We start from the raw sequence: 12,033 nt of genomic DNA on the forward strand, positions 1-12,033 counted from the left end.
ACAGATTTTTGAATGGTAATATTAGAAGACAATGGACTAAAATCTTTAAATGCCAAGAGAAAGTAACAGTTGGCCTTGGAATTATATACCCACCTGAACAATCACTCATAAATAATGGTGAAGTTAAAATCATTTCAAACTGATTTAAGAAATTACTAAAGGGTACATGTCAGGAAGAAGAAAATGAAACCAAACAAAAGGAACGTGAATATAAGAAAGAATGGTGAACCAAGACATTCATTTAAGTTACCATTGACTTTTTAGAATAATACTAATAATGATTGATTAATTTGGGTAGTTTAAAAACAAATGGAAAGAAATATATCAGGCAGAAATATATAAGACAGGAATGGTCTACTAGAGTCTTACATCGACTACCTTTAGACTTACCTTAGACTGTTAGAGGTAACTGGCAAAAGAATACAGATAAAAAGTTTAATTTCCAAATAGTGGGGCTCTTTTGGCACAAAACAGTTATTTAGCTCCTAGATAAATACTTGTTAATGAATTGTGCATTTATAGGAAATAACAGAAATGTCTTATCAGCCTACTCTAATAAACATAAAACCATATACATACAAATACATGAGCTGAAACTAGAATGGGAAGCAGAAGCAAGCATGAAGACCAAGGTACACCCATTACTTTAGGTCTACTGCAGGAAGGGACTACGAACCTGAGATTTTTGTGTTAAGCTGAGATCCCTACAGCAGGCTAGAGCACCTGAAACAAAGTTTCCCCAAGTTAAGCTTTCCGAATTACCAAAGATAGGATCAACCAAATATGAATTTACAGTCACAAATCATCAAGCGTACAAAGAAATAAACCATTATAAGTGAGAATCAGCAGAAACAATATACAGTGAACTCAATAAATGCAGAAAAGTATTTGATAAAATTCAGCACCCACTCAAATTTTTAGCAAATAGGAATAAAAATGGACTTTCCTAGCATATACAGACTTTGAGAACTGAACTATACATAGGACAGATCATAGCTCAAGTTCCAAACATGGTACACACGTGGACCAAATCTGAATAGCACTGCATAGTCTTTGAAAACTAAATTGATGGAACCACGACCCACAGAAGGCTGGTCAGAACTTGCAGCTTGGACACAACCAGGCTGATAGCCTGCTAAAACAAGAATATCAAGAATTCTCCATAGGATTTAAACAGGAGTTTAATATAATATTGAAAATGTCTACCATTACATGGCATACAAAGAACTTGGAAGAATCTTAACTTGTAAGGGAAAAGATTATAAGCAAATGCCATCTCCTACATGACCCAGATGTTGGAATTATATGACAAAAACTTTAAAAGAGCTATTACTGAAATGTTCTAACTAACAAGTAAGGGTGAATTCTCTTGAAATGAATGGAAAGATAGGAACTCTTAGCAAAGTACAGAAGATATAAAGAGAACAAAATAGAAATTTAAGAGCTGAATACACTAACAGAAACAAAACCTCACTGGACGGATTCAATAGGAGAACAGAGATAAAGAGTTAGTCAACTTCAAAGATAGTTCATTGGAGATTATCCAATCTGAAGAATAGAGATTGGAAAAATTAACTAGTTCTCAGGGACTTGTGAGACAATATCCAAAGATCTAAACTGTGTCATTTGAGTTACAGAACAGAAAAATGTTGCAGAAAAAATACTTGTAGAAATAATAGCTGAAATGTTCCCAAATTCGGTGAAACCTACAAATTGAAAAAGCTTAGCAAATCTTAAAATAGATAAAATGCAAAGAAATCCCTGCCCAGACATATATCATAATCAAACTGCTGAAAAATGCATAAATATTGTGAGCAGCCAGAGAAAAATGACACTACTTATAAGGGCATGATGTGAATGATTATAGATTTCTCATCAAAAACTGCGCAAGCTAGAAGAAATGAAATAGCATTTTTAAAGTGCTAAAGAAAACTGTTAATCCAGAATTCTCTATCTAGTGAAAATAACCTCAGAAATGGAGGTGAACTAAGTATTCTCAGATAAAGGAAAACTAAGAGAAATCATTGACAGCAGACTTGCTCTAAAATAACTGCTAAGAAAGTTAAGACCAAAAGAAACTTGGAAGGTTAGGAATGAATAAAGGCAACAGCAAGATCTGGGCAAATATAATGGACTACTCTCCTATTAAATTCTTTAAAATATGTTTGATGGTTGAAAAAAATGACACTGTCTGATGGGGTTTCCAGTGTAGGCAGTTTTAATATGTAAGACAACTACAACATAAATGGGGGAGGATAAAGAGATTTAATATGGTGGTAAAGTTTCTAACGTTCACTTGAAGGGATAAAATAGTGACTATAAGTAGACTAGGCATCTATACTGTAACACCTAGAACAACTACTAAAGAAACTACAAAGAGATTTAGTCAAATACACAATAGATATATTAGAGTTTTGAAAAATCTTAACCCAAAAGAATGCAGAATTTTTTTAAAAGATAGCAAATAATAAAATGGTAGATCAACCAATATCAGTAGTTATATTAAGACAGCATGACTTAAACTCACTAAAAGACAGATTATAAATAGACACAAAAATCCTCAAGAAAATATTAGTAAACCAAGTACAACAACATATAGATGGTATTATACACCATAATTGAGTAAGATTTATCCCAGAGTGCAAAATTGGTTTAACATCTGAAAATCAATTAATGTAATACATCGTATTTATAGAATAAAAACAAAAAACTTATAGTCATCTGAACAGAGACACAAAAAAGCATTTGATGAAATCCAATACCCTTTAATGATAAAAATTCTCATCAAACAAATTGATGGGAGTTTCCTCAGCCTGATAAAGTGCATCTACAAAAGCCCAGAGCTAACATCATATTTAATGGTGGAAGACTGAATGTTTTCCCCCCTAAGGTCAGGCACATGACAAGGCTGTGGATGTCTGCTCTCACTATTTTTACTTAACGTTTTACTCAGGAAATCAGGTAAGAAAATGAAATGAAAGGCATATTGGAAAAGAAGAAATAAAAGTTTGCAGATAACAATGATCTCATATATAGAAAATCCCAAAGGATCCACTAAAATAGAACTAATAAATAAGTTCAGCAGGGTTGTGGGATACAAAATCAACTGGTTTTCTATACACTAGCAATAAACAATCCAAAAATAAAATTAAGAAAACAGTCCTACTTAAAATAACATAAAATGTATAAAATACTTTAATACTTGAAATTAAATTTATAAATTCAAATTATATAAAACAGAAGTATAATACTTGTGTATTGAAAACTACAAAACCTTGTTGAGAGACATTTTTTAAAAATCTAAACAAAAAGACATCACATGTTCATCAGTTGGAAGACTAAATATTGTTAAGACAAATAACCCAGTTAAACAATGAAGAAAAGATTTGAATAAACATTTCTCCAAAGAAGATATACAAATGGTCAATAAGTATGTGAAAAACTGATCAACATCATTTGTCATTAGGTTAATGCAAATCAAAATAATGAGATATGACTTCAAACCTAGTAGGATGCCTAAAAAACAAACAAAAAACCCATAACAGGTGTTGGTAAGGGGGGCAGTGGCTGTGGAAACAATCTGGCAGTTCTTCAAAATACTGAACATACATACCTTATAAGCCATTACTACTATTGCTATATATATAAGCAAGAGAAATAAAAACAATCAAAAGAAAATTGGCTATATTAATATCATACAAAATAAGACTTAAGGGCTTCCCTGGTGGTGCAGTGGTTGAGAGTCCGCCTGCAGATGCAGGAGACACAGGTTCGTGCCCCGGTCCGGGAAGATCCCACATGCCGCGGAGCGGCTAGGCCGGTGAGCCATGGCCGCTGGGCCTGCGCGTCTGGAGCCTGTGCTCCACAACGGGAGAGGCCACAACAGTGAGAAGCGCGTGTACTGAAAAAAAGAAAAGAAAAGAAAAGGAAAAGAAAGCAAACAAAATAAGATTTAAGAGCAAAGAAGATTATCAGAGATAAAGAGGGAGTCAGTTCACCAAGAAGACATAACAATCCTAAATAGGTACGCATCTAACAACAGAGCTTCATAATACATGTATCAAAAACTTACAGAACTGGAAAGCAAAATAAATCCACAGTTATAGCTGAAAATTTGAGTACACCTACCTCAGTATCCGACAGAACTTGTAGCCAGAAATTCAGCAAGATTATAGAACAACTGAACAATGCAATCAATCAGTCTTATCTAATTGACATTTTTAGAACACTTTACCCACGTGCACAAAGAACATTCACCAAGAAACACCACATCCTGGATCATAACAAACCTTAACAAATTTAGAAGAATTGAAATTGTGCAAAGTTCTTTTATATTTGAATTAGACTAGAAGCCAGTAAAAGAAAGATAACAGGAAAATCTCCAAACATACAGAAATTAACACACTTAGAAATAATCCATGGACCAAACAGAAAATCTTAAGGGAAATTAGAAAGCACTGTGAACTTAATGAAAAATGAAAATATCAAAATCTGGAGCTGTAACCAGTGGGAAATAATTAGAGGAAAATTTACCTTATTAAATAAAAACTTATAAAAGAAGGAAAGTCTCAAATCAACAAGTTTCCACTTTAAGAAACTAGGGGAAAAACAAAATAAGGTCAAAGCAAGCAGGAGAAATGAAATTATAGAGATTAAGCGCAGAAATCAGGGAATTCCCTGGTGGTCCAGTGGTTAGGACTCTGCACTTCCATTGCCAGGGGCCCGGGTTTGATCCCTGGCGGGGGAACTAAGATCCTGCAAGATGCATGGCACGGCCAGGGGAGAAAAATAGAGCAGAAGTCAATGAACTTGAAAAGAGAAAACTAATAGAGATAATATAACTGAAAGGTGGTTCTTTGGGGGAAAAAGAATTAGTAAAATTGATAATCCGGTAGCAAGATGGGGGGAATGGTGACTATAAAGGGGAGAGTGGTCAGAGATGAGGTTGGGGAGGTCACAGGGACAAGTTATGGCCTTGTAGACTGTGTCATTTATTCTGATAGGGAGCCACTGCAGATGAGTGACTTGATCTGACTGACATTTTAAAAAGATGACTGGTTGTTGATGATTGGTGTGGAGAATGGAATGTAGCAAGAGAAGGGTAGACTAAAGGAGGACCTGTTAGAGGCTACTACTATTCAGTCAAGAGGGCGGTGGCATGGACTGGGGTGTAGCAGTGGAGGTGATGAGGGTGGGTAAGATTCTGGATATATTTTCAAGATAGAGACAATGGGATTTGTTTATGAATTGGATAAAGGTTGTGAGAAAGAGAGAATGACTCCAAAATTTTTGAAAAACAGTCGATATTTACTGACGTGGGTAAGACTGCAAGCGGTGGAAGGATATCTGACATTAGATTTGGATGTATTAAGTTTGAGGTGCTATTGAGTGGAAGTATTCAATACACAATTGGATATAGGAGTTTCGAGTTAAGGAGGGAAGTTGAGGAAATATCATTTGAGGGGTCATCAGTATACACAAGGTATTCAAGCCTATGGGACAGATGAGCTCATTAGAAAGAATACAGATAAAGAGAAGTCCAAAAGACTAAGGTTCTCCAAGAATGAGGCAGGAGGATGAGGAAGAATGCAAAACAGTGGCAAATAATATCTCAAAATATAGTAAAAATAAAGTAATATATATGGGAATGGTAAACAACAATTTAGATAATGGTACTCTTTAAGGGGGGAGAAGAGCAGGGAAAGGAATTGGTAGTGACATTTTGGTGTATCTGTAAGTTAATTCCTATTAAAAATGAGATACCTAAAGCAAACATGGCAAAATACCATCTAATGGTTCTTGGTACACGGTACATTGGTGTTTTATTTTCTGTACTTCTCTTTATGCTCAAAATGTTTCGTAACTTAAAATTGAAGAAGAAATGGCCACAGCGTTCCACAGTCTCATGCGAGGCTGGCTGCTTAAGACCATGCAGGCAGCTTGTTAAATGGATTCTGGAGCTCTGTCCACTCGATCATTAGGGTTACCAGTTGGGAATCTGAATTCAGTAAACCTCTCCAGCTGATTCTGGTACATAAGCAGGTTTAGGAACCACTGTGACAATTCTACAGATGGCTAACACAGAGTCCTGTAGGACTGCCACCTCTCTTGCTCTCTGTGTGGGACTTCTGTTAGTACAGTCTACACTTGCAGGTCTTTGTGGGAAGACTGTCCAGAGTAAAGAGACCAAGCTGGAGAAGGATCTTCAATGTGTGGTAAGAGAACAGCTGAAGGATCTAAAATTATTTGGCCTCCAATAAAGAAGACCTGCAGCAGTTGTCAAATATTGCAAAGAAGGACATGGATATATTGGGTCGGCCAAAAAGTTCATTCGGGTTTTCCTGTGAGATGTTATGGAAAAACCCGAATGAACTTTTTGGCCAAACCAATTAGGGTAAAGCTTAACTTTCTCTAGCTTCATTGGGTGGAATTAGCTTTGAGTCTAAATAAGGATGAGCTCTAACCATCCAAAAATTGAATAGTTTGCTTTTTGGAAGTTGTAGATGAATTATTCCTGGAAGTAGAGGCTGTTAGCAATGCTAGAGAATTCCTCCACTGGCTGGAGGGTTAGCATAGATAACATGAAAGATCCCTTTTAATGCTGAGGGGTTTTTTTTTTCCTTTGTGATTCTTTTTTATTATTGTTTCCACACAAGTAGTTTAGGTTTTCTGATTTTTCTACAATAAACACAGAATTCTTGAGTAAACATTTTTTTCCTTTTCTTTTTTTCCCCAGAAACAAAATTATGCTCCCTCCATCCCCAGCTGTGTTTTGGAAGACCTTTCTTTTCAGCAAGGCATCTTTTTCCATCCCCTTATTCTTGCCATGAGTCCCTTTTTTTTTTAACCAAGTCTGAGGGATGCCTGTGGAATCAAATGTACTTCTCGTTAAAATAAGCAATTTTATTTATCACTGATAACTGCATTTTTATAGTAGTTTTTTTTTGTACTTTCCATCAAAGTTAGGAAAATGGGGTTTTCCCCCCAGTTATGTATACATATATACCTTCTTTTTCATATTCTTTTCCATTATGGTCTATCACAGGATATTGAATATAGTTTCCTGTGCTATACAGTAGGACCTTGTTGTTTATCCATTCCATATATACCAGTTTGCATCTGCTAACCCCAAACTCCCAATCCATCCCTCTCCCACCTCACTCCCCCTTGACAACCACCAGTCTTTATAGTAGTATTTTTTTTTTTTTTTTTCATTTTAATTTTTTGGCCACACCACGTGGCATGCAGGATCTTAGTTCCCCAACCAGGGATCGAACTGTGCCCTCTGTAGTGGAAGCGCGGATTGTTCTACTGGAACTACTGGACCCGCCAGGGAAGTCCAAAATTTAATCTTCTTAATAAAGGTCACTGACACTATTTAGAAAATGAATAGTACTTTGTTAATTAATGAAATACCTCACAATGGAGCCATCTCTCCTGTAGGGGAAGGAGACATTTTATACCTCTACAAGGGCCTTGTATATTGAAAGGCACTCTGTATGGGTATTTGCTCAGTGTCTCTTTTCAGGTCGTCATAAACTAAAATATAACCAGCCTGCTAATAAACAAAGTCTAGTTTGTGCTAAAACACAGTATGTGCTAAACAAAGGATTCCTTGACATAAGAGTTTAGGTGTCTACCAGATGACTGAGATTTAAAAGGTTTAGTAATTTCTTTGTAAAGCTGTCCTCATCACCAACAGTAATAATAGAGTTCTATTTTTCACAGAAAAATTTTGAAAGACCTATCTTCTGAAGATACACGGGGCAGAAAAGGAGACGGAGAAAATCCTGGAGTTTCTGCTGTCACTTCTATGTCTGTTCCAACTCCCATCTATCAGACTAGCACCGGACAGTACAGTACGTATAGGAATAAATTTCCCACCCGATAGACACACAAAAACTAACCTTTCTGTTTGCAGAAGTGGTGTGTAAACTGTCATACTTTATAGTGATGATTATTAAAGGATAACATTTTGAGCCAGAAATAATGCAAAGTTCTTTTTCAGTATTATCTCATTTATTCCTTACAACTTTGTTGTGAGGTGGGCAGTTATCAATTTATGAGGGAACCGAGGCTTCGAGAGTCAGATAATATCCCTGAAGTCATACAGCTTGTAAGTGATACACGGCTTGTAAATGATATACTTACTTTAGGGTATAAGTCTGTGAGTTTTGACAAATGCATGGAGCTGTCTTAAGCACCACCACAATCAAGACACTCCATCACCCCAAGAAATTCACTTGTGCTGTGTCCGTTTATAGATAATCTCTCCCTCCTCTCCTAACCCCTGTTCTTCAAGTTTTATTGGCGTCCCATCTGACCACCTGTCACCATCTCCAGTCATCCTCTCCACCACCTCAGTCTACACTCTCATCTGAATTACTGCAGTATCCGATTGGTCATCTTGCTTCCATTCTTGCTCTAATACTTTTCCATATCTCAGCCAAAGCAGTTTATTTAAAATGTCAATTAGATCACACCATTCTTGCTCAGAATCTTCCAGTGACTTTAGAATAGGTCCCACAAAGCATTACATTCAGGATCTGGCTTTGCCTGCCACTCTGATCTCATCTCCTACCACTTGATGCCATTCTGGCCACACAGACTTTCTTGCTGTTCCTTAACACATGAAGCTTGTTTCTACCTCAGGATCTTTGGAGGTGTCATCCCTACTACCTGCGCGTTCTTCATCAGATCCTCACATGCCTTACATCCTCACTTTTTATAATTACGTATAAATGCCATAAAATATAGTAGCTTAATTACAGAATGTATATAATTATAGGTTAGCTTATTTATGATCTGTTCTCAAGGAATGTAAGTTCACAACTATGACCTTGGCATACAGGGCCTGGCGCATGTAGGCTTTCATTAAAATGTGTTATGAATATATGATTTTAAGAATATATGTAGAATATTTCTGTGAGGACACATAAGAAACTGGGAATAGCAGTTGCAAGGAAGGAAACTTAGGAGCAGAGATCAGAGGCAACTGGGAGGTTCACTTTTCATTTTAAACAAAACTGAATTTTTTTTTTTAATCATATACATGTATTGCTATTTCCAAAAAAATTTTTTTAAGGCAGCATATTAGCAAGTTAAAAGTTATGATATATTAAATGGTTTATTATTCTAAACCCATTAAAAATTAGAATTATGAAAACTACAAAGAAACTTGGGCTAATATTTCATATGTTACAACTGAAGTAAGTACAGTACAAGGCATATTTAGGGCAGCATGATCCAGTAGAACTTGATGATGCAAACGTTCTGTATTTGCATTGTCTAGTACAGTAGCTGCTAAACTATCTGAATACTGAGCACGTGACATGTGGCTGGTGAGACTGAGGAACTGAATTTTTTATTTTAATTTTAGTTAATTTAAATAGCCACGCATGGCTCATGGCTACTGTATTGAACAGTACAGTTGAGTTCTTCAAAGAAGTAAATTCAACCAGGTAAATATACATTTGTTAAGCAAGTACAGGAAGATATGTTGCAAAAATGAAAATATTCTGTATTAACATATATATTTAACATCAAAAGATGTGTATCTATAATGTGTGTAAATAAACCTATTTCGATATTTATATATCAATCTGTGTGAGCATAGGAAAAGATTAGGAAGGTTGTGCACCAAAATAATGTTTACCTCAGGAGGGGGGTGGGGAGTGGACAGTGGAATAAATAGGGATAATGGGACTTTTTATATATATATTTATATATGTATGTAATGTGTGTTGCAGGGAAGGAGATTGAAAGTAATTCCTAGTATAAGTTTAAAACGAATCTCTGAATCTAAAAAATGTTTTGTTTTTTTTTTTGCGGTACACGGGCCTCTCACTGCTGTGGCCTCTCCCGTTGCGGAGCACAGGCTCCGGACGCGCAGGCTCAGCGGCCATGGCTCACGGGCCCAGCCGCTCTGCGGCATGTGGGATCTTCCCGGACCGGGGCAAGAACCCGTGTCCCCTGCATTGGCAGGCAGACTCTCAACCACTGCGCCACCAGGGAAGCCCCTAAAAAATTTTAATGTCTTTACTTCTAAAGTCTATTTATAAATTAAAGTATATGGGAATATTTGTTGTGTGGTAGTAGGGAAAGGATAAGGGTAATCAGAAACAGTGGTCACCACTAGAGAGTGGAGCTAAGAAAGAGTATGAGGATTTACTTTTTCATTATGTAACCTTTTATCCTTTTTGAATTTTCTTCCATAGGCACACTTATCTATTCAAAAATACTTTAAAATACAATCTTTTTAATGCTTTTAAATAAAAATTACAAACTATGTTAATATTTCCTACTACTTATTTTTCCTTTAAAAGTTTGTCATCGGTGGTACCCTCTTCTAATGGCCCAAAATTGCTGTGACAACATTAACAGCATGGAATGCTCTATAGAGCCCCAAATGGGTTTTGACCAGTCAGCTATTGTACAGTTTGAGACTAAATTTAAGATTAGTGTATCTGAAATACAATATTTTCTGAAGAAATGCCGTTTTACTTGTTTTACATATAGCTCACCCAAAGTAGTCAACAGTTATCAAGTGGAATTGCATTTAAACCTGTTTTAATAAATAGCAAATTTTTTTTTTTTGCCAATCCTTTGTCATTAGTGTGTTGTACAGCCTTATATTAGCTATGTTCTCTCTTTGGTTTAAGTTGCCATTGCCCCAAATGGAGCCTTACAGCTGGCCAGTCCAGGCACAGATGGAGTACAGGGGCTTCAGACATTAACCATGACAAATTCAGGCAGTACTCAACAAGGTACAACAATTCTCCAGTATGCACAGACCTCTGATGGACAGCAAATACTTGTGCCCAGCAACCAGGTGGTTGTACAAAGTAAGTTTGCTTAAGTATCTATGGAAAGCATCACAAAGTACTTTCAAAGACACTTACAAATTAACTAATTCTTTTGACCACACAGCTGCATCAGGAGATATGCAGACATATCAGATCCGTACCACACCTTCAGCTACTTCGCTACCACAAACCGTGGTGATGACATCTCCCGTAACCCTTACATCTCAGACAACTAAGACAGATGACCCCCAACTGAAAAGAGAAATAAGGTTGATGAAAAATAGGTAGGTAGTAAAATTATACTATCAGAATGGGTAATGTTTTTATAAACCTCAAAATATAACCAGATATTAACTGAGATTGTATATTAGAAACAAGGAGAGGGGATTATATCAACATTATTTTAAGAGTTTTAGATTATGTCTAGTACATTTCCAGTGGATCAGTGAGTCCCTTTGCATAGTTTCTTTATTTAATATATAACCTAGAGTTCTTCTATTTTTATTGTGTCCTTTGAATAGCACTGTTAAGCAAAACTTTTCAAACAATATATTTTGTTCTTATTCAGATGACAAAGTTAAGTGAAAATAATAATTTGCTGCTTGCTGTTGACCAGAGTAAGAATAGGCAAGAATTAGTAGGATTCTGCATAATACCTAATATACTTCTGGATACAGAATTGCTCTTAAAAATGAATTTTGATCATGAAATATAGTAGTCATTTAACCCCCAGAAACATTTGTTTGTTTTAAATGTATTTTAAACATTGCTATATGCACTACATATACATCAGGCATTAAAAATCACTAGTTCTTGGAGAAAAAGAATATGATGGGTAGCCTTCTGCAGTGTGTTCAAGGGAAAAGAAAAGACACCAGTAAACTATATTAGAAACAAAAAAGGGTAAATAGCCACAGATACAACAAATTTTTAAAATTATAATCAGGTTCTATTTTCAGGTCCTCTCCAGTAAGTTAGAAAATTAGAATAAAGGATAATTTTCTAGAGCAATAAAAATTACCATAAAAGGACCAGATGGATACATTTAATTACTTCAAGATAAAATGTTTCTTTACTAAAAACAAGAGGAAGCATCACTGTAAATGACTTGGTAACAAGGCAGGGACCGTCTGTTGTTTTGGAGGTTCCAACAAATACAAGTAAATGAAGTAAGTTATGTAAATTGTTAGAAAAGAATTGTATCTTGTTGCTGATATGATATGACTGT

General features: G+C 35.8%; 1 protein-coding gene across 10 annotated transcripts in view; it reads left to right on the plus strand.

The window, feature by feature from the left end:
* ATF1 (activating transcription factor 1) overlaps positions 1–12,033 on the plus strand; it is a 54,917-nt gene that overhangs the window by 37,703 nt on the left and 5,181 nt on the right. For all 10 annotated transcript variants that reach the window (XR_003432768.1, XM_027106269.1, XM_027106267.1 and 7 more), the window contains 3 exons: positions 7,729–7,859; positions 10,662–10,844; positions 10,930–11,089. Coding sequence is in view for 9 of the 10 variants with exons in the window: in XM_027106269.1 (XP_026962070.1) it covers positions 7,729–7,859; positions 10,662–10,844; positions 10,930–11,089 (474 nt within the window). In the remaining variant the exon portion in view is untranslated. The remainder of the gene's footprint in view (positions 1–7,728; positions 7,860–10,661; positions 10,845–10,929; positions 11,090–12,033) is intronic.

This window comes from Aethalodelphis obliquidens, unplaced genomic scaffold, assembly GCF_003676395.1.
Source record: "Aethalodelphis obliquidens isolate GAN/ISIS:26980383/991018 unplaced genomic scaffold, ASM367639v1 scaffold8, whole genome shotgun sequence".
Classification (NCBI taxonomy): Eukaryota; Metazoa; Chordata; class Mammalia; order Artiodactyla; family Delphinidae; genus Aethalodelphis; species Aethalodelphis obliquidens.